The sequence below is a fragment of the Styela clava genome, chromosome 1, assembly GCF_964204865.1.
Source record: "Styela clava chromosome 1, kaStyClav1.hap1.2, whole genome shotgun sequence".
NCBI lineage: Eukaryota > Metazoa > Chordata > Ascidiacea > Stolidobranchia > Styelidae > Styela > Styela clava.
The window spans coordinates 6112616-6135910 of NC_135250.1; the positions used below are offsets into that span (position 1 = coordinate 6112616).

Below are 23295 nucleotides of genomic sequence, written 5' to 3' on the forward strand. Positions count from 1 at the left end.
TTCAATATTGCTTTCATTGATTTGAAATAATAGCATACTAATTCCATTACTTATATTTTGTACCACATAAAAATTATGGTCGCATAAATACCATATTCATAATTCCAAATTCGTCTTGACAATTTTGTCTAAATTATCAAATTACTATATTACAGAGGAGCCTATAATAGAGATGGCATCGCCAACACTAGGAATCATGTCAAATGAAGTTGTCAAGGCTACTGTTGTTAGACATGGAAATCCAGAAGAAATGGCCTGTGTTGGATGGAAAACTGAAGATGGAACAGCTGTCAATGGAAAACATTTTATTGGTGGATCAGGTACATTTGAGTTTCCCATATTTTTAATTTGCTTACAGCAGGGCCACTTTTACGCACTCAGAAATTGAAGAGACTAATCTCTGAGCAAAGTGATTGATGACCATTGAAATGCGAAGTGCCACTGATACTATTTTAATGTATTTTTGGGAGAGAAGCTATTAAGATGGCTTAATCATACAATGTATAACAGTGAAAGTGGTAATGTGAACAATCTTGCTAAATTGTTGTTGTGAAAAAATCTCTTTTTTCTCAGCCAATAAACCAATTGATTATAAATTTTTTATACTTAAAGATGAAAAACCTCCAAATAGAGCTATTTTTTTACAATTTATCTTTTAGTGCCATGGGGCTCGATGTTTCAATAGAACAGTGCTATTTTTGAGCATATCGCAGCACCCAACGGCATTTCATCAAACTAGTCCACCATCTTCGACAAACTCACTGCTCAGTTGAAGCCGTACTGGTACCAGGTGTGAATTGCCATGGTGATGGGATTTGTAGCATTTGAATGATCTGATAACAGATTTCTCTTTTGGTCACACTGGTTACTGCTGTATTACGATTAGTTATTCAACATTCGTGTCAAAATATTTGAACATTTATTTTATTTTAATAGGCAATGTTGTTCTTGATCCTGGTGTAATGAGCAAAGATATTGTCGTACCAATCATCTGTCCACCGACTGATGATCCAGCATCTTTCTACATTCGTCTCACTGATGTCATGGGCATGGGAAAACTAGGAGAAACGAAAAGCACAGAAGTTACAATGGAACCGATGCAAAGTATGTTTTATGAATACAGCACACTTGTTTAATATAGAATCAATATATTAAATTAAATAATAGGTTTTAGATTACTTTTATTTTTAGACTTAGATAATGAATAGTATCTAATATTAGAAACCTATTATCTGAATACAAATAGATCTTTCAAATCTTTTTTAGTCAAATTAGTACTTTTCGTTATAGATATAGTTGGCATATTATAATATGGTTTGCTCAAGAGAGGGTCTTGAAGAGCATAAATAAATGGAAGTAACGGGATAATAAAATGAAATTTTGTTTAAATAGGGAAGTTGCAATTACTAAAAATATGTTAACGAGCAAATTGAAGTCTAAATTTTATTCAATTCTGAACTTGTTAGTTGTAGGGAAAATTTCAATTCATATATTTGTGATAAAAAAGATCCAAATCAGAGAGGATGTGAGACAATATATTATATCATCCTGTTACATAAGCCAAATATTGGGAAATACCTAAACACTGGAAATTTATTTTTCTTCCAGTTTTCAATTTAGACACTAAAAAAATGTAGTATCTGTTGTAAATCTATATAGATATAGTTTTCTAACATTCAGATAAAATGAATGATAATATTAAGCGTACTTGTCGTATTCGTTAGGAGTAGGGATGGTAATATGGTCCCAATTTCTATCTGAATAGAAGATTTTAGGACATATCAGGCTGCTTTATTTATTACAAATAACACAACTTGAATTGTAAAGTTACTGTCACTTTCTAAACAGGCAAATATATGGATGTTCTACAGCAGTCTGCTGCTGCACCAGGTATTGGGGTGGAAAAAATTCACTGCTAATTCTGCTTGCTAATCCACTAATCACTTTCACTAATTAACATAAAATTATAACGACTCCATTCTACTAATTGTAGATTTTTTGAATTATTTATTTTTGTTTTTAATCACACTGATATACACCAATCATGCATGCAAGAAAAATTTTCAAATCCGAAGTTTGTTCGAAGTTTTTTTACGTTTTATAACATTTTCACTCAGAAATAAATCTAGAATAAAATCTTCATACATTCACTCAGAATAAGGCTCCAAACCATCTTTCAGTGACATTTTAGATCAACTATTGTTAGAAATCCTCAAATCTTACTAGTTAGGCATTAGTTAGGGAGATTAATAAACCCTGTGCGAGATGGTTGTCATAGAATTTGGACCCAAACCATTATATCAGCTTTCCGTTCCACCGGATAAATATAGAAATCCTATTTATTCTTTTATCCATAGAAAAAAAATTTTGTTATAATATGTCGGAAAACGAGTTCAAGGATTTGTTTTTTCTCTTATTGTATATAATCATCATCTCTGATTTTTATATAATTATTAATAATTTGTAATACTTTGCAGTTTTTGATTTTATTAACATTGAATATTACATAATCAAATTATTAAATTTGAAATATGTGCCTTTTCATCAATTATATCATCATATGATTAAAATGGTAACGGATATCAATAATCTGTCATCAATCACATTAGTATAAATTAAACACAAAATGATCATAACATGTAATTTGTGATGCCGGTAAATTTGGTTCGGGCCTTATTTTCTATCATTATTTATTTTCATTTCTTCTGGGTGGAATTTCCATTTTAAATCATTTACTTCTGATAATAATAGTAGGATAGTAATTTTTGTGATAACCTAAATGATGCCTATTTGTAATATTTTTTATTTAAAATGTTTGGAAATTTGAAAAAATGAAATTTCTAATCGAGATAAAAAATATTGACTAATGCTCCGATAAAACTAAAACATTTGATAAATGACGGCTAATTGAGAATGCCAAGTTATTGTTATCACTGTCTAATTTATATCTGTCCCCTGATTCACAGAAACTTACGTTGAATTCTTGAGAAAGAGACACCACTTCCAACAATCTCTCGGTACAGCCCTCGTACCAGTCCATCGTTCTGACACACGTGGAGTGCTTGCTATCAGATGGGAAACTGAAAATATATCAAGACAAGTTGCTAAAAAAGGATTGAGTCCCTCAAGGGGGTGAGTTTTAGTATTTTCTAGATTTATATTTTGACAAAAATATAGCTCTTGAATATTTGCAAATTTATTTTTTTTTATAATTTTTCTAAACATTTTTTTTATTGACAACTGTCATGTAAATTTTGAAATGAAGGAAAACGAATTTAGACAATTGAAAACGAATTTTATTTTTTATTTCAGAGCTTTTGAGAGTTCTTCGTCTTCTGAAGATGAAGATGCTGGACAACGAAGAACTCAAGAAAGAGAAGATGACATTGATTGGGGAGCAGGTTAGTGCAAGAGTTAACAGGATTTGGGCTCAAAGAAAAAAGCTTATATGATAGGCATTCATTTCGTTAATAATTTAAGTATGGTACAAATTTAGTTAGCATTTTGCCTAATTATAATATATTAATTAACCAAAAGTGCATTTCGCAATTAGGTAGTTGTTTTGTTGAATTGTATCTAGGATTACTTTTTCTTCAGCTCATTTTAACTATCTTCGTATTTATAATTCATTTGACGCTTCAATTTTTTTTTTCAGGCATTATTACGTTTGAAGATGGAGACCGTGAAACTGCGATTGAATTGATTCTGTATAGAGATTTACAAAATAAAGATTCAAATTTTAAGATTTCTCTGATCGATCCTTGGGATAAAGTAAACTTTGGAGTTAGAGAAACAATTGTTACAGTGTTGAAAGATAGAGGTAAACACAGCTTGGTTAATTTAAAAAATATATTTGTTGCGGGGTCGTGTTTCTAACTGCCTATGCCTATGATAAATGAATAAGATGAAGTTGAGAGTTTATGTAAACAAAAGACGACAATCCCATTTCTTATACTTTACTAGTTCAAATCCCGAGTTCAAATTTTGATTTTTTACATTCAAATTCATTTTCAGATGCTGGGTCTCTTGGATTTGCCAAACCAATGTATGAGTTTAGTTGCAGTGATCGTCAATTAGTTGTTCCAGTTCATAGAAGTTCCGGTGCTGATGGAACAGTGTCTGTTCCTTGGTTTACAAGAGATGGAAGTGCTGTTGGTAATTTAATTATTATATATTTTGTAAATGTAGGATTGTGGGTTCGAGTCCTGTGGGAGATGTGATATCTTAATGGAGATTGCTGGGCTCTTTAGTTGTCCATAGTTTTTCAGAAAATTGCTGGTTCACCCACTAAATACCTCCATGCATATGCCATCTTATCAGCTTTCTTCTCCCCCAGTACTAATATGAATGTTCCTAGAACGATAAAGTGGTATTTCACTAATTCAATCTTGATTGGTAATGGAACAAAAGTCTATGGTGTGCCATATAGTCAAGCTGCCTCATTGGCTCTCTTCTCAGGAAATTATTATGAAACATCCTATCTCTTAAAATTCTCACCAATCCTAATTACTGAATATTCTGATTTAACATTTTTTTTAATTATCAAATTTTTTCAGGTGGAACTCACTACCTTCCGGATGATGGCAACCTGGTGTTCAGAGATGGTGAAGTCGTTCAGAAGATTGTTGTACCAATGCCTATGAGAACTCCTATATTTGGTGAAGACGAAGTCGCTTTCGATGTTGTTCTCGGAGAACCTACAGGTGGTGCGACTTTAGATGACCACGAAACGAAAGTTGTTCTCAAGAACGATATTGGTAAGATATTACGAAATGAAATTTTTTCAATTAATTGAAAATTGGACTTGAGGAGGATAGCTATAACTTTGTAGATCAAATGCATTGTTATATATATAAAGTTAGCTTAACTTCTGCACTTGACTTTGACTCTAAACTCTGATCCATTTAAAACGACACTTGAATCCAGTTGGCTAAAAATTTTGACTTCAACTTCAGCTCCTGTCTCATCAACTTTCTCTCCTGTGGTAAACATGTGAAATTTGCGAAAACACAATAGCACCCTGTGCCCATTTAAAATCTCGAATACAAAACCCCTTTGCTAACTGTGCTGCACACTTTAAACTGTGCACACCACTAAATTTATTATTTACATTCCAGTGCCCAGTTCAATTGGATTCCTCAATCCCACTCATGAGTGCCCACAGTCTGATGGCACAGTTAGTGTGACGGTCATACGCAGCGAAGGAACCATGGGAAAAGTTACCGTGCCATGGAGAGTCGTAAGTGCTCCTGGAAAACCAAGATCAAGATATGAAGGGACAAATGATACAGTTACTTTCAAGGATAACGAAGATCAAAAGAGTAAGTTTGTTGTTTTCTTAAATTTGTTGATTTCCTCTGAAAAGTCTCTCTGCGAGCTACGCTATAAATGCTGCCTTGTAGTGTTCGTTCTTTGTACCATCCTTGTTTTAAGATTTGTCCTTATGTATTGAACCTGCATCATAAAAATTAATCTTCTGTTGAATAATATGAATCAGAATTCACAACAAAATGTATAGTCTTGTCTTTTTGGACGAAGTGGACCTATGAATTGGTTTGTTAAATTCTCGTTGTTTTTGAGAAAAAATTGCTATTCTCTGGGACTAAAGGATTAATCACTTCCGTATTTTAGGTATGGTACTTAAATAGGGCTGAAGTCGCCAGAAGCCTATACTTTTTATTAACTTCTTAAAGTTCCCTTGAGTCTTACAATAACCAAAATTTCACTAATTCACAAGGGTACAGTACATTCAGGGTACTGTAGTTAGTAATTGGACATTTGTGTCCATTTATTTGAGCATTGCTTCCTTGTTTGATTTTTGTGACTTTTTATTTAACCCCCCTTAATTTTTATATCAGGCATTGAGCTCCCTCTACCTAAAGGATTATTACCAGCAGAACAAGATTTCTTTGTCTTAGTACTTGATGAACCGAAGTCTGGTCGAGCTCAAATTACAGAAGTGGATCGATGCTATGTCACCATCGATAATGATATAAGTAAGCATTTACATATTGAGTTGCTAGTGGGCACAATGGCAAGTGGTTTACCGGGCTTAGTTATTATAGCATTGTAGATTAAAAATCTCAGGGTGAAATTCACACAACAATGATTGTGTAATAAATTTGCGATGCTGAAACTCAAAGATTTCGATCCTTCCGAATGTAGTTCATTATATAGCATTAGATGCTCATACAGAGCGTTGTTGAGAGTGAATAGTGATCACTTGTATTGAGCGATTTTTGAAGTAGACTTATTGATAAGTAAGTTGCATAAAATAATTTGAAATTTCTAGTAAATTGCTGAAATAGTGAAAATTGCATCAATTCAGCAGATATGCTTAAAACGATGAAACGTTTGTTTACATTTATTTAGTCGCCTCAATTATTTATTATTTATTATCATTAGTCTATCAAAACTGACTGTCTTTTTATTTACAGCTATGGGAACATTCAGTCTGTCATCAGAATCCTACTCATTCAGTCAAAGTGAAGGAAGAGGTTGTGTGACTGTTATTCGTAATGATGGCACCGAAGGTGAAGCATCTTTGTCTTGGAAGGTTCGTATTTTTGAATAGGAATTATAAATTACATACTCTTACGTTTAAACAGTGTTGGGTCAAGTCTCTCCAAGACTGCTTTTAAACATGTCTTAACTTATCATAACTTTTATCCTCGGCTCTTGCTTATATGTTGAGTCGAACTGAGTCATTTTTGACTGGAGTAGAGGCTGAGACAAATTGAGTCGTTTCTTAAAGATAACTCGAGCCGAGTCACGATTCGAACCGACCTAACTTTGATAACATCATTCAATATTTTTTTTATAATAATTCGATGAACTTATTTGTATTGTAGCTCAAATCCAACTCATCAGCTCCAACCATTCTCCATAACAAGAGAGGAGTTGTTGAATTTAATCCTGGACAAAATACAGCTAAGATTGAAATTCCGCTGCCTAAGGATTCAGAACATGACCAGGAGAGGTAGGATTTTTGCTACGACTTTGTAAGCTATATTAATATTTATATATTGGAGGATTGATTCTGCTTTTAAATTCAGTATTTCTAAAGACTAATGATAAAATTTTCGAAAAACGTTTTTTGTTGGGATCATAGTTCAGTGTTACATATGGGTGCGATAGGTGTAGGAAGAGGTAACTGGCCAGGGGGTATGAGAACCACCCTGCAATGGCAGGGATTCAGTAATTTTACACATGATCGTCCCATAATGGATTTGAACTCGAGACATCCATCCATATATGGAACAATCTGCATTTCCATACTGATCATAATTTTAATTTTTTCTCCTGTTTTCCCTTCCATTAGTTACATTCTCTCCTTGTCTCCACCTGGTGGCCGCGGAAAACTTGGCGAACCAAAACAAGCTGAAGTTCTTCTTGTCAATGATGTTGAAAGCTCGATAGGATTCCCACAACCATTGTTTGAAACTCAAGGAGATGTTGACACATTTATGTTACCAGTTGTTCGTGAGGGTCCAAAAGGAAGGCCTGTGACTGTTCAGTATGAATTTAGAGGTGGGTTTTACGTTGAAACAATGTTTTAAATATTTATCACTCTAAACAAGGCCTTGTACAAGCAGCTACAATATCTCCTAAATTGTTTTCGTAATTTTGTGAAAAAATCTCTTTTTTCCACAACTAATAGATCAATCAATTTCAAATTTTCAGTACTAATGGAAGAAATTTTTAGAAGGCTATTACTTTCATTTTTTAAATTTCTCTATAAGACTCGCAATTTCACCCCAAAGTTTGCTATTCTCGCATATGTTTCACCACCATGTAGAATTTTGTCAAAATATTTTTCAAATTTTCTGAGTCTGACTGATATTTTGCCCAAAATTTGCCAGTTATCATATTTCACATACACGCCTATTTTCACACACTTATATGTGTCTTTCAGATGGAACAGCGAAAGATCTCCAACACTACATTGGAGAGAAGGGAAGCATCGACTTCGATGCAGGAGAAGACGCAAAGAATATTCTGATCCCTATTCTTAATGATCCTGATGGTGATCGAGTCGTGTTTGAGGTTGAACTTCATTCAATAGAAGGTCCTGGAAAATTAAGTGGAAACGCGAATGCAACGATTGCAATTGACAACTTGGCAGGTAAGAAAATCGCATTTTCAAAAAGGGAAAGCAATTTAGCTAATTGGTAGATGTTACACCAGATGAGAAATTAATTTTTATCGTCATTAACCAGTTTGTGATAGTCAATAGTAATCACCAATTTATGGCGTGTTTTTAAATACCAAAATGTTCTGCTCATCATCCATTATAGGTGCAAATCCTGTAGGGAGTGTCATATCAATTGACTTCTCTCAGGGATCTGTCTTTCTGTTTATGTCTTCCCTTATTTACCATACCCATGCTTCGATTCGAGTTATTGGCTCAACTGTAACTCAAAATGTCTTGAGTCGCATGAGTGCAACTTATTTCAGTGATTGACACGACTTTGAACTCAACTCAAGACATGGACGATCTATGACTTGACTTGCGACTAGGCTTATTACATCCCGTAATGAGACAATTTTAGTAAATTTCCTTTTTTTGAGATGGAATTGAAAATGTGGAGACATGTTCAGGGCAGGTCTGTGATATTTGTGTACCAAGCGACTAATTTATTTTTCATAAATTTAATATTATTTTCATTTTTAAAAGGTCCTGGCATATTCATTATGGCAGCATCTGAAATGGATGTAAACCAGAGCTCAGGAACAGCATGTATTACAATTCTACGTACTCATGGTAGGAAAGGAATAGTAGAGGTACCATGGTTTTTGGAACAAGTACAAACAGCTAAAGGAACAAGAAAGCCAAGCAATTATGACACACTAGAAGGAAAAGTAAGATGATTCACATATAGATTGATTTTTAAGTACAAATGTTGCCAATTTTTGCTTAAATGTGCTTATTCAGTAATGAATATATTAGAAATGTTGAAGAAATGAGTTTGAATTAAATAATTATTGGGTCTAGTGACCTAGTTGTTGAAGTGTCGGACTTAATTACACAGGTTGAAAATTTTGGGTTCAAATTCTACACCTATTACATTTTAACCAAAGTATAATAAATTGAGTAGGAAATCCTGAATCAAATATATTCAGGTTATTCTAAAATATAGTAGTTCCTTACGTATTAGCTGCTGCTTAATATAGTCTTGTTTGGGGGACAACAGAGCCATTAGTCTTCTATGGAACAAATACTAAATAACCTGAATTTAAATTTCTGCTTGTCTAGATCCTACGGTAATTCAGAGGGTAAATCTGGTCTTAAAATTATATAAATACTTCGTTATCTCATAGCTTACATTCAATGATGGAGAAGGACAGAAGATTCTAGAAATTCCGTTAGAGACAACTCCGCAAGATAGTGATGTTACTAAGTTTGACGCTGTTCTTCTAACTCCAACTAATGGTTCTGGAGCTACGCTGGGTGACGTAACAAGCACAACTGTTACTGTAAATAACGATTTGGGTGAGTTTTGGTAGAAAAATTTAAAATAGGAAACTGAAAATTAAAATCTAGTATTATCTAAAAATAGTAATAATAGTTTAGCAAATTCAGCTATAGCTAAAGCCTTGTCCAAATGATACCAATTTTAAACCATGGGAACACTTTTCCTGAAATATGGGAACACTTCATTCCGCCATTCTTGTCTGCCGATCTTTTCAAAACACTCTGCGCTCATCTAGAGTCTTCAGCACCAGTATACTTGGACGACATTTATGTCCATATATTTGAGCATTGCTTTCTTGTGATAAACCAATTCTTTTTAGATGGAGGAACTCTGGAAATGGCCGCTGAAAAAGTTGAAGTTAGTGGCACGGATAAAGAGGTTGTTGTTCCTGTTGTAAGAACTGGAGCAATTGATAATAAATGCTATGTATCATGGGAGGCCGAAGATATGTCTGCTGTTCGAGGAAAACATTACAAGGGTGGAAGAGGAAATGTCAGCTTTGAACCTGGAGAAAAAAGGTTTGACTTATTTTAGGATATATTCAAAATAATAAATATAATATAGCATATAAAAATATATGTTGGAGCCTTTTTTATTTCTTTGTTGCATACAAAAGCTTTCTTTAATTGTGTATTGAGAATACTTATTCAGCTTAATGCTTTTTTACTTTTTGTCAGAATTTTTACTTCGCAAGCTCATTTTAGAGAAAATTTCTTAAAAAATTTAAATATGTACAGCAGTACATTCCAAAGTCAATTTAACTTTTTCTGATTTTTTTCAAATTTTTCTGCAATAAATTATATAATAAATGAATATTCTCCAAAAATTTACTAGAATTTGGGCATGATCCAAGTTCTACCAATTTCTCTTTTTCTAAATATAAAATTATTGATTTACAGCAAAAAGATTACGATCCCCATTGTCAATGATCCAACTGGGGAGGATACGTCATTCAATGTTTGCCTCGGAGAAACCAAAGGAGGGGCTAAGCTGGGTGAAAAAACAAAGACAGAAGTTGTTATGCATCACATCAGAGGTACGGTAGTTATTTTATATATTGTTTTATATATTTAGTTATATTGATCCTCCCAAAAATAGTAGCTTGTTATATATAGTTAGATATCAGTGTATGTTTGTGTAAGGCTTTGTTCATAGAGAAAGTTCACATATTTTAATGTATTTGCTTAAAGAATATGTTAATTTGTTTTTAGTCATTTTACATTCTGTGATTAAATTTATATTTTCATCTTCAGAAAACGGAGAAATTTGCTTCGACGAAACGATAACTCATGTGAGACAAACTGAAAAGAAGATTGTTTTGACATTGATTAGAAAAACAGGAAGTGTTGGAAGAGTAGTTGTACCATGGTCCGTGAAAGATGCTCCAGAGAATTCACCATATTATGTAAGTAAACTTCTAAAACCTGGGCTGAAATAGCTTAGTGGTTGGTTGAAGCGCGTCAGCAGCACTATATCTGACTGCTCAGAAAGAGTCTTGTTTGAAGTGGATTAAAGCGTAATATAAAAGAACTGTGGTTTCTTGTGTAACTAGTTTAATTTTCTCATGTTTCCCAGAATTAAAATGTAAATCCTATCCTCGACCTTCTGTTTGTATTGGAAATAATCATATTCAAAGCGAGTTGAATTAAACCATGCTCATTTAGGTGTTTTATAGTTGAGTTATGCGTTACCAACACTCATTTCACAAACTAATATTTGATAATTCATCACTTAGGGAATGCAAGGACAAGAGAAATTCAATGATGGAGAAACTGAATCTCATATTGAAATAAATCCACCTGCTGGTCCACAAGAAAATGATCAAGAAACATTCAAGTGAGTGTTTAAGTATATCTGTGAGCTTTTGATTGAGTTATATCTTATTTTGTCTGAAGAAGTTAGACTATGATGTTATGCTTATGTGCTAAATACTGAAACTGTTTGTTTTTAGGGTTGTACTTGGACAGCCAATTGGTGGAGCATTCCTTACAGGAGAATGTGAATGTTCTGTCAGCGTGGAAAACGACGTTCCATACAGTTACATTAGTTTTGCTGATGAGTTATGTGAAGTACAACAATCACACGAACACATTGAATTACCACTTATCAGATCAAAGAGAACTGAAGGTACGTATCAAGTTTCTTTTTTAGAAGTTTTGAGGACTTGTCATTTTGTTTCTAAACACAAAGTCTGATTGAGTCAAGGGCCCTCCGAGTCAATTCGAGTCCCGAGCCAAGTTAATCACTGAGTAAAGTCTGCCATCTGAGTTCAGTGTGAGATGGAGTGTATCACTGAGGTAATTCTCACTGGAAGTTAGTTGAGAACGACTTCGAGCCATTTCAGTATACTGACTGAGTCAATTCAGGTCTTTGATGAACTCTAATCCGACTCGAGACGAGTTGATAGTTCGACTCCTCCAAAATTTCAAACTTTTGCCCTACTTATTTCAGGTCGTGTACGAGTGCCTTGGACTACAAAGACTGATACTGATGCTTCCTATTATGCTGATTTGAACGGTGTTGAAGTGTTTGAAAATGGAGAGAAAAAGTCTCACATTGAGGTTCAGTTATCTAAAGTGCCATCGGAGACAGACACTGATACTTTCCAGATTGTTTTGAACGAGCCGAGATCACCAGATGCAAAACTTGGAGATATTCAGTGCTGTACTATTGTCATTCACAATGATATTGGTAAGTTTTTAAGTGTGGAGGTATGAAATAGAGCATTGAAATAGGCCATTTTTAGATTTATACCTACAATTTTGAAACATTATTAAAACTGACAAATATTTAGCAAAATCATAAAACAAGCTGATGTTACAACCATGCCTGAAAACTGAGTAAATCTGAGTAAAAAAGTATTTGAGCGACTGCTAAAATTTTAATTGTTACATCATCTTTGCCATCTCGCTGATTAGCCAATGTTATCGAAATAAACAAGGTCGACACACTCAGGAAATCATCCAATGCCTTTTACTCCAATCTCTCTAAACTCTATGCTAATCATAACAGAACTACCGTTGGTAACATTCGGCGACCAGGAACACAAGGCATCACAGAGTGAAAGTAGAACTTACATTACAATTAAACGTATCAGGCACCCAACAGGAAGAGTCATCGTACCTTGGAAACTGGTTCCTGATGACCCTGAATCACCATATGCTGGTATCGTTGGTAAGCATTGGACACAAAGTCTACATATGGATTGTTGTGAAAAATTGTTTTTTTCTGCCAAATTTCCAGTACTCAAAGATGAAAGGAGTAGCTGAAAGTCTATTACTCGAATTTCACCCTAAATCTTGTTTTTTATTATGTAAATAGTAATAGGAATTCTCATGAAACTATGGAAAAACTAGTCAACTTTGGCTATAGTTGCTTGCAATTGCATCATTTCTATCACATCTCTATTGTGTAGGTTGTGGGGTATAATTATGTGTGAGAAAATTGCAGGGCGTAGGGTGATACACTCAACATTTGGTCAGTTTTGCCTTCCTTCACAATAAAGTCCATGCATCTGAAACGAATAACTGGCTAACTTATCTCATATTTGGATGAGAGGCTTTGGTATGCCATATGAACAAGTCGTCTCATCTGATTTCCTTTCCCCGGGATGCATATAAAAATCCTATTCTATAAATAAAAAGCAAATCAAAAATTTCATGATCCAACTTTTTTACGATTTCTATTTTCCTAGGTGAAACTGTTTTAGAAGATGGTGAAACAGAAGGAGTTGCAGAAATTCATCTTCCGCAAGTTCCACTTGATAAACCTGAAGATAATGTTGTCGTTTTGCTAGAAGATCCGATTGGTGCAAAACTCGCTGACAATGCAATTTGTAAATTGAGTGTAAATAATGATGTTGGTGAGTAAGAAATGGAAAATTTCAATTCTAGAATGTTATATTATGTATAAGTAGGTACGAAGGCATAACAGTTTTTTTTTAAGATTAATATGAAACTCCAAAATTGCATTTTTCCTAAACATTCCTACTCTTCTTACAAAATATTCTTGTATCTCATTTCAGGTGTAGGAATTGTTGAAATGAGATCTCCCACTCTGACGTGTTGCAGCGATGATGGCCGAGCATCTGTCGTAGTTGTTCGTAAAATGTTTCAAGATTTCCCTGCGAAGGTCAAATGGGTCACAGAGGATGAAGATGCTCACCATGGTGTTCATTATGAGAATAATGGTGGTATGTATAAAATTGTGTTTAAAATATGTTACGAAGTACGACTATATTATAAGAAAAGTGATGGCAAACCACTGGCCCAACTGACCCATTATTTTTTCAATGTCACAAAGGCATACTAACGTTTCAGTGATAAAAAATTCATAATAAAGTGGCCTTGATTCGTTCTAGCAATGAGTGTGCTATAATGGCCTCTTCTATATAGAGCTTTGCCATATACAGCTGGTTTAATTATGAGGGCCGTTACACAAGACGCACTGCCAAATCGAGTGCAAATCCATATTTTCGACACAAATTTCCTAAAATTGAATACCAAAAATCGCCTCAATCATTAGCAAAGCTACACAATACCTATGACTAACCATGATTGTAGGACTTCATTCAAACTCAAATTCATTTGGGATCTATATTCATTTGCTGCAGTATGCTGTGGTAGCAACCACTGCACCATTATGTAAAATAACTTGTTAATTTTCAATATTTTATTTTTCAAGGTCAACTGGAGTTTAGACCAGGTGAAGCTGAACGTCCAATTCCTGTTGGATTAATTAATGATCCAACTGGGGAAACCAGACATTTCAAGGTCAAACTAATGGATCTTCAAGGTCGCGATAAACTTGGTGATATTTCGGAATGCAGAGTCAGAATTACCAATCAAGCCAGTAAGTTTTTGTTAGTTAGTTAGGAATCCGGAATTCATTAAAAATTCAGAATTTGTCAAATTTTGCTTCATTTATTTAATGCAAAGTCATAAATATAAATAGGTTTTCAAATCTCTTTTAACTGTATAACAGGTTTTTTCATTTGAAATTTGGCAAATCTTGAATTAAGTAGTTGATATCACTTGATAAAAATCTTGCATTGAAATCCAATGTTCAGCATCTTACCCAGGGTTTAAATAAGTTGGGTCAGTGCAGTGGTGAGGAACCAGAAAAATTCCGACTCCTAAAATACACTAGCTCCTTGCATATCATTGGCTGCTTATATAGAGACTTGTTCATAGTGGAGAAGTATAAAAAAAAACTCGATATGCATTATTGATTAAATTTTATGAGAATATACTTCGCTATTTCTTTCAATTTTTGACTGAAAAAAAAATCGTTTCATTCATTTTTGACATTTTTTCAGCTCCCCCACCACCAGTACGAGACTTCCAAGCCAATTTAGTTGGCCCGCAAACAGTACTAGCAAAATGGTCTCCGTTACCAGAAGGCACACCGTTGGAAGGCTACAAGGTTACTTATTGGAGTGGACCAGGAACATCCAAGACTGTTAAAGTTGGTCAGAAGGTGAGTGATATAGTATAATATATCAGAATATGGTCATATTAACATATAGAATGAATTTACTGGTTCGTGGTCATCGTATAAGTCATCTGATGAAGGCCCTCCGGAAGTATTCGTACCAAGATGACTCTCAACCCGAACAACCCTAACCTGGTACACATACCATGTTCAGATTGTGCGTCATCTTGTAAGATTCTTCGGGAGCACCCATTTGAATGCAAACTTGCTTGAATTTGACAACTTGATTATAGTTGTACTGGGTGACTCAAACTTATCATCAACATCAGTAAAACTTGGCTCAGTAATTCGATTCTACACATTCTTGACTCGCGACTAGGATTACCTTTTGCTCCACTTGACTCGACTCAGAGACCTTTACCCAACACTCTTATTTAGGACGTAAGAGAGTTGTTCTCCTTTTGTCAGTAACAGAGTGACCATCCGAAAAACCGTACCGTACCGTAACTCACTTTGCAATATTTTCCTTAGGAAACCGAAGTGACACTCGACTCTCTTGAAGCAAGCACAACATATCAAATACTGGTTTGTCCTTACAATGATGTTGGTGATGGTCAAACTTCAGATAAGATTATCGTGGATACAGAACCCGGTATGAATGGATTTTTTACTATTTGATTGAGAGGTTGAATTTTAACCTGAACTGCTTCATGTTTTGCGTGAACGATATTTACTAACACATAAATCTGCTCTATAATTCCTCTTAGTAGCTCTTGGGGCTTCATTGGTTTTGAATTTTGATTATATTAGGATCATTTTGCTGAATTGTTGTTGTAAAAGAATCACTTTTCGGACCTCCTGAAGTGCGCACCATAACCTGAACTCAGGTATGTACCAGGTTAGGGTTCAGGTTATGTGACATCTTGGTGCGCATACTTCAGGAGTACCCGCTTTTCTTCTTAACTACTGGACCAATTGTGCTCAAATTATCAGTATTCAGAGATAATTGGAACCTCACTTTTTTCAAATTACCTGTGTGCTATAAGTTATATTTGACACAAAATTTTACGATTTTATTTCAATTCATGGGAACACTTTTATATGAAATTCGACCTTTGTATTCGTACATTTTAGTAGCGCTCTATATGTTTCCAATAATCATATTTGATATTTTTCAGAAATGAGGTTGTCATATGATTCACCAATGCAATTTAAGACCAGCATGAACATTGCTCGTTTCACTATCGAAAGAAAGCAAACAAACTTCAGATCTACTGTCGAATGTCGCCTCATAAAGGAAACCCAGAAAAAACTTCCTCGATCCTACGACTCAAGTTCAGAAAGGTATCGATGTTTACTCATTCTCATAATTTGATTGCTAAGTTGAATTTTTGACACTTTGCTTTACACCTTAACCAAAAACTGATGAATAGCAATCAAAAATATGACAACTTTGTCACTGAACAGTAAACTTAGTCACTTAATGAATTTGTCTTCACTATTCGTCTAATTTATTACCTTCTAACTAAGTACAAAGGTACTATTGAAGCAACATTATGAGTATTGTTCATTTAGAACACTCATGCTGCCCTATACATGATTGTATTTATAATAAAAAAATTTAACAATTTACAGTCAAAATTAGCACAGGGCTTATGGTAGTATGGGTCCCACTACAGTGGCCTAAGGCTGGCCCTGAATTCATATACACGATGAGCAGAAAAAGTATTAATCACAAGCAAGTGTTTGCTTTTCAAAATTGAGCAGTGGCATTTGACCACAAGATTATGAGCTGTGTGATGAAATTTGTTCTAATGATGAACACTACTCGCCAACTGTTGTTCATTATTAATTGTATATTCACCTCATATTTCTTAAATTCATCTTTTTGTGTCAATAGTGATGATGAGAGAGATGGAGGTGCAACCCCAATACAAACTACAGAATTAACCTTTGAACCTGGACAGTCAAGATTAACCGTGGAAGTTCCACTCGAACAAAAGATGAAGAAGTCTTCCCAAGTATATTCTATTCTAAATTTCACATGTCTCTGGTAAAATAGTTTCAAATTTAAATATTTAAAGCCTTTTATATCATATTTTACATATAATATGATAATTCTCAACCAAATATGTTAAAATGTGCGTCAGCTTTCTGATCTGTTTGGATAGAATTTTTCAGTTTTGGCGATGAGGTTTTGATTTAATGTACATCTAGTTTGATTTTTAAAATTCTGATATTTTTCAGGTATATTACATGAAAATCTTCCCGAAGAACAAAGACAAAGCATTGGCAAATATTGAACTTCACATTATCAATGATACAGGTGCCAAGATTTTACTGTGTATTTTTGACTACTAGTTTTGTGCAATGACGGTCAAGCTTCTAAAATTGTTCTCATGAATTTAAAAAAAAAACAGCAAAATTTTGGGTGTATTATTGGGACTTCTAATAACTTCCTTCGTCTTTAAGTACTGAAAACCTAAAATCGCTTGGTGCATAAGTTGTAGAGAAAAGTGAACAATTTTCACTTGCTAACCATATCTTTTTTAATATTCAGGTGTTCCTGGTCATGTTCGAAGACCATTCTGTGCAGCATCAACATCACGAGATTGCGTGGTTACATGGGAACCACCTATCGGAGGTGGACCAGTCAAAGGATACTATGTGGTTGCAAGAAGCGAAGGTAAGATAATTAATTACTATTTTATATACACAAGTCCCTAAACCCTGAGTAGTTAGTCTGTCATGCTAGTCTCGAGTCGTGTCCCACACCGAAGTCGAGTCAATATCCGAGTTTAGTTTCACTGTTGAATTGAGTCCAAGCCATTTCATTTTTATGACTAGAGTCACTTCAATTCTTTAATGATTGGTTACTCAAGTCCAACTCGAGTTTGGTCAATGATGGATATATAATAATTCATTTTTGGAAATTCATTTCAATTAACTTTCCATTCTTCAGGATTACGGGATATTGTCAAGAATGTATCGGATGGATCAACAAAAGTCCTATTAGAAAATTTAGAGCCATCAACAACATATTCAATAACAGTACAACCATATAATGATGTTGGGAAAGGAAAACCATCTACTGCTTCTGAGGCGACAACCCAAGATGGTAATAGAAAGCATCGCTTTTTTTATTTTTATCGATTGATATAAAATTGTTAAATATACTATGAGATGTACTCATTTATCTATTTAACACATCGCAAAAATATCAGAACTAAATCACTAAATAAATAATCACTTTATTTCTTCATCAAGTCATGAATCCCAATTTTTTATAATTTCAGAAATGAAAGTTGAATTCACACAAAAATTCTACACATTCAAGATGAGCGATAAAGTAGCCGTCATACCAATTCAACGTCATTTTACTCATGGATATGCTACATTAAAATGGCACACAACCTGGAGTAAAACTCAAGAGGAAGCAGAATCTTCGAGCTCATCTGAAGAGGAGGTTAGTTCACTTTTTTTCCTGATAGCAACATGTCGTCGTTTTTGTCACGTTTTGTGATGAATCTGAGTTTATATGCAACTGAAACGAAAATTTTCTGTACAAATTCTTTTTTAAGGTTTAATATGAATTTCTTGTTTTTCAGGAACCAGAGTCTAAAGCGTGGGCATCAGGAACACTTTCTTTTGCTGACGGACAAAAAGAAGCAAATGTTCAAATTCCTCTGAGACAAGCGCAGACACCTACACAAAAGAAACGATCCTTCTTCTGGTTGTATGTTCTTGATCCAAATAGAAGAAAGAGACTCGCTTCGATGAAATGCAGCTTGATTGATGATAAAGGTATGAATTTATTGATTTTATTTAACACATTAAAATTTTCAAAATTAAAATTAATTTGTAGAATTATGCACTTGGAAATTTTTTTCCGTAGAGTTAGCACATCTAAAAGACTAGAACCCTCTTTTAATACTGCACACACTCACTCAGAACTGAAGGAGTAAAGTCATTGGTGACTACTCAAATGCCAGGAGGTTTTTACGAAATATTCTAAGTTATGGTTGTCAAAAGCATATTATGCTGATGGACATTTTATGCCAAAATTGAAGTAATTACAGTCAATATAATTCCCTCACTTGTAATTCCATGTACTAAAATTTTAATAGTTAGTATAACATTTTACTGGTTTTGACCGGTATATACTGGGTTTGTTCATCTACTTTCCATAAGAAATACTACTCTACTAAACAAGATGCGTCACTTAAATATTCCAAACTAAATATATGAAAGTATCCAAAAGATGCATTATGAAGCCATGAAATTCCAACCAGAATTTATTTCTATATTGAGTAAAAATTGTAAAATGAACAATTTTTGTGCAGATATTTCATGGTATTTGATGCAACAAAAATTTTAAATTCTTGAATTATCAGCTTCAGCAGAAAATGTGAAAATCACAGTTCTGTAGCATGTAATTATTCACTAATATCAAATGAAAAAATTAGAATGTTATGAATCTATGAATGAAATTACAACAAATTATTACTGAATGCAAACGTAGATTAAAAATGCATCAGAATAAAAAATTTCACTCATGTACGTTGGCCAAGATATTCCATTGTTAGTTCGAAATTGAAATATTGAATAAAATATTCAATAAATGGTTAGTCAAATATATCATTTATTGATTTCCTGTATTTTTGGATTTCTCATGAAATTATAAGATAACTTCTGAATATATGGTCTTCTACCATTTCTGATTTAAAATTTATTCCCATTTTGATTAGCGAAAATGAGAAAATCAGTAATCTCAAATTTCGTTTAAAACTACATTTTTTTACATTTACTTTATAAATGAAACCTAATATTAACAAAGTATAAATCCTAAAAAGTCATAACAAATACCGTTCCAAATTTGACTATTCTTCCGATTTTTGCTTTGGCAATATTGTTCTTAATGAAAGGAATGTCTGAGCATGGTCAACTTCTTCATACTACAAATCAAAAACTAAGCATGCATCTCCTTACTCTATTCCTAAACTTTCACACATACTGACAATATTTACTCATATAAAGGCAGTCAGAGAGTATGGCTTCTCCATGTCATAGCTCTTGACATGTTTTAGAAAATGTTGCAGAAAATGGCATGCATTGCTCTCCGCAAATATTCAACCATCTGATGCGATTGAATCGATTTCTTTGGCAAACATGATTCAATGTTTATTATTTGCTGCAAGATTCAACCAAATACCAAGCCATAGAGCGCATGAATCTTGGCTATTTCAGGAATCAAGACATTTCCCACAGGTTGTGAGGCTTAAAATCAAGCAGTCAGTGCAATCATTCAGTTCAGTGCGTCATATCTAGCCATATTTTATAGTAGAATTTTTTATGATTGTTATATGAAATGAGAAAGCATTATTATAGGTAATCTTACTAACGATATGCCAGCACAGCCTGTCGACTGAAATAGACAATTCTACTACATTATCCATTTCTAAATGCACTAGTAACTTGCATGAAAAAGTAATTTCTCAATGCAATGTTAAAGCATGGTAAACGCATGACGAAAGAAGCGATGATGTCGAGCTGTGTTTTTTGTCGAAGAGTATTTAAACATATTTGAATTATGTAGTTGAGATTGAAGAATATCAAACACAGGGAGATATGGGACCACCTATGTTCGGATTTTCAAACGAGGAAACATCTTGTTGCGCTCTGTATGATGACACAATAAGCGTTATAGTTGAACGAACTGGGGACGCAAGTGGAGACGCACAGATCATTTATAGCACTAGAGATAATACTGCTATCGCTGGAAGACATTACACGCAAACCGAAGGGATTTTGTTATTTGATGACGGTGAAACCTCAAAAGCCGTTACCATTCCTATCCTATCTGATATGAAATATGAAGACCCACTTAGTTTTACTGTCGAACTCGGTTATTGCTCGGCTGGGGAGGACGCAGTTGATTTATACGAAACAAAAGTCAATTTGGAACCAACTAGTGTTGACGTAACGAAAGGTGAAATAGAAGGCGACCCTGGCATGATCGGATTCCGCTATCCTCGTCTTCTGTTTTCTGGTAAGCCATCTCGTAACGTGGAAACGTCTGTTTTCAAAGTTCCGGTTGATCGCACTGAGGGTACCCATGGGGTCGTTTCAGTTGATTACTTCACACGTGATAATACTGCAATCGCTGGAGTGCATTATATTGAAACGCAAGGCGAACTTGCTTTCAAACATGGACAGAGAGAAAACGACATTGAAATTAAAATCGTAACGAACGTTGCAAATTATAAAGATCTCTCATTTAATGTTGAGCTTGGCGGAACAACTGGCGATGCTGATGTGGGACTCTATGAGAGTGAAGTTGTTATAGAGGCATGTATTAGTTATTTGCTGATGTTATTAAGAATACTTTATTACTGAAAAATGCATAACTTGCTATTTTTCATCAGGGCATTGGTGACATACCAAGTTTTGATCAGTCATTAGATGATACTTTCGGTGATATCAAACCTCTTTCACCTGATCAAAGTATGGATGATTTTGGTGGACTTGAACAGGTTCAAAATCAACAAATGTCTCCTACACAATGTATGTTCAATTTTTTTCACAAACTAATAAATTATTAACATTTAAAAGATTTTCTTTTCAAAATATCTTTTTCGTAACGAAAAATTTAGTTTTTTTTTCTTTTATTTTTCAATTTTGAAAACCAAAAATTTGACATTTTCAAATACTTGAACAGATACTGGAGAAGAAGGTGTAATTGGCTTCACAGAAGAAAAATACAAAATCGGGAATACCGATAACGAAGCCGTTGTTACAGTTGAACGTCTTTTCAACCAATCAGGACCAGCCAAAGTTGAATGGTTCACAAGGGAGAATAAGGCTATTGCTAGCATAGATTATGTGGAATCACATGGCACTTTAATATTTTCCGACGGGCAACGCGTGCAAAACATTCACGTTCCGATATTGAATAGAAATGTTGGGGATGATTCGTCTGAAAAAGACTTTATTGTTGAACTTGGGGAGTGTCAGGGTCAAGCAGTAGTGGGTCAATATGAAGCTACAGTTGCCATAGTGCCTGGAAAAGTAGTGTCCAGCACTGGTAACAATTTCATTTTCTAATTTTAATTTATAAAATTTTTTTACAACAAACAATTTTGCACAAAATTAAAAATCCAAAATTAACAAATTTTTCACTGACAGACACAAAAATCACGAGAATGTACCACAGATAGTACATTCCGAGCACTCTCCGCAGTTATGAAATATTCAATTGAGCACAATACATATATGGATTTTTCTAATACTGCCATCAACAAACACACACAATATGAACACATTAAACTCAATAAAAATGTTTTAATTAAAATTGATTACTGTTTAATTTAAAAAATAACATCGACCAGAAGTAAATATTTTGTCTTTGAAAATACCATATTTTAAGGCTTTCAATCATATCTTCCCTTATTACCCTTACAACATTAAATACCTTTGTTATCAAAATTATGCATTTTGAGTAGTTTTGATTTCATCTAGGTTTGTGAATGTGTGAGGAAGCAAATGCACTGAAAATTTACAATTTTTTTATCCCAAATTTTAGCACGTATCACAGCACCAAAGAATGTTGAACTTGAAGCTTCCGGACCTGAATCAGTTATTGTCACTTGGAATACAGAGAATGTCAGTGCTCAGGAATATTGGGTGTGTAATTTATACTTTCATTTATCTCTGATGCAACTCAGAGTCAGTAATTGGTTTATTGTACTAAGAACTTACTCAAATTCTTGAAGGGATTAGGGATTATCTCATCATGTTTTTTCAATTATTGTCTATTTTGCAAGGTGAGATTCGCCTATAGTATATTTATTTTTCATGTTTTAAACAGAAATTGAAGTGTTGGCAAATTTGGGTTTGAAAATGTACAATTGCCAAGTTAGCAGAAAACCTGGGTTTCCAAAATTCTTGAGGGTCTAAAATGCTTTGGATGCTACGGAAAATCGCTATGTTTGATACAGATAAATGCGTTTTTTACATTTCAATGGGGGGCCTGGCTATGCCCCTGATTGTACACGATGCTCATTTTCTTATGAAAAATTCTATATGCATTTCCAGGTTTCATACAAAAGAGCAGGTTCAAGAGATGACGCAAGTAGAAGAACAGTAAATCCAGGTACAATATATCAGATGGATATTAAAGTATCACACCAAAAATTAAGCATTATTCAAATGGTTGTAGATTGAGATAAAACTGCACTTTTAAATTATTTTTGGATATTAATTTTGTTTCATAAATGTTTGGCCAAGGCATCGTTACAAGTCAAACGTAAAAAACTCACTCAAAAGTTGCAAGCGAAAAATGATATAGTTCAAGATTCTCATATGATCAATCTAAAAAACAAAAAAG

General features: G+C 34.0%; 1 protein-coding gene across 4 annotated transcripts in view; it reads left to right on the forward strand.

The window, feature by feature from the left end:
* The window catches only part of LOC120348632 (uncharacterized), a 54801-nt gene that overhangs the window by 25387 nt on the left and 6119 nt on the right, over window positions 1-23295 (forward strand). For 2 of the 4 annotated variants that reach the window (XM_078117371.1, XM_078117373.1), the window contains exons 39-78: window positions 156-320; window positions 937-1104; window positions 1849-1890; window positions 2967-3132; window positions 3313-3401; window positions 3656-3820; window positions 4015-4155; window positions 4557-4757; window positions 5118-5321; window positions 5859-5996; window positions 6438-6556; window positions 6852-6979; window positions 7322-7530; window positions 7916-8125; window positions 8678-8862; window positions 9322-9493; window positions 9796-9994; window positions 10376-10512; window positions 10730-10881; window positions 11212-11312; window positions 11428-11603; window positions 11928-12167; window positions 12489-12650; window positions 13171-13338; window positions 13501-13668; window positions 14160-14327; window positions 14794-14954; window positions 15441-15561; window positions 16088-16253; window positions 16810-16930; window positions 17157-17235; window positions 17470-17595; window positions 17872-18027; window positions 18206-18375; window positions 18518-18713; window positions 20506-21257; window positions 21335-21473; window positions 21628-21993; window positions 22492-22592; window positions 23004-23061. In XM_078117371.1, coding sequence (XP_077973497.1) covers window positions 156-320; window positions 937-1104; window positions 1849-1890; window positions 2967-3132; window positions 3313-3401; window positions 3656-3820; window positions 4015-4155; window positions 4557-4757; window positions 5118-5321; window positions 5859-5996; window positions 6438-6556; window positions 6852-6979; window positions 7322-7530; window positions 7916-8125; window positions 8678-8862; window positions 9322-9493; window positions 9796-9994; window positions 10376-10512; window positions 10730-10881; window positions 11212-11312; window positions 11428-11603; window positions 11928-12167; window positions 12489-12650; window positions 13171-13338; window positions 13501-13668; window positions 14160-14327; window positions 14794-14954; window positions 15441-15561; window positions 16088-16253; window positions 16810-16930; window positions 17157-17235; window positions 17470-17595; window positions 17872-18027; window positions 18206-18375; window positions 18518-18713; window positions 20506-21257; window positions 21335-21473; window positions 21628-21993; window positions 22492-22592; window positions 23004-23061 — 6885 coding nt within the window. The remainder of the gene's footprint in view (window positions 1-155; window positions 321-936; window positions 1105-1848; window positions 1891-2966; window positions 3133-3312; window positions 3402-3655; window positions 3821-4014; window positions 4156-4556; window positions 4758-5117; window positions 5322-5858; window positions 5997-6437; window positions 6557-6851; window positions 6980-7321; window positions 7531-7915; window positions 8126-8677; window positions 8863-9321; window positions 9494-9795; window positions 9995-10375; window positions 10513-10729; window positions 10882-11211; window positions 11313-11427; window positions 11604-11927; window positions 12168-12488; window positions 12651-13170; window positions 13339-13500; window positions 13669-14159; window positions 14328-14793; window positions 14955-15440; window positions 15562-16087; window positions 16254-16809; window positions 16931-17156; window positions 17236-17469; window positions 17596-17871; window positions 18028-18205; window positions 18376-18517; window positions 18714-20505; window positions 21258-21334; window positions 21474-21627; window positions 21994-22491; window positions 22593-23003; window positions 23062-23295) is intronic. The other 2 variants (XM_078117384.1, XM_039418802.2) reach the window with 2 other exon arrangements.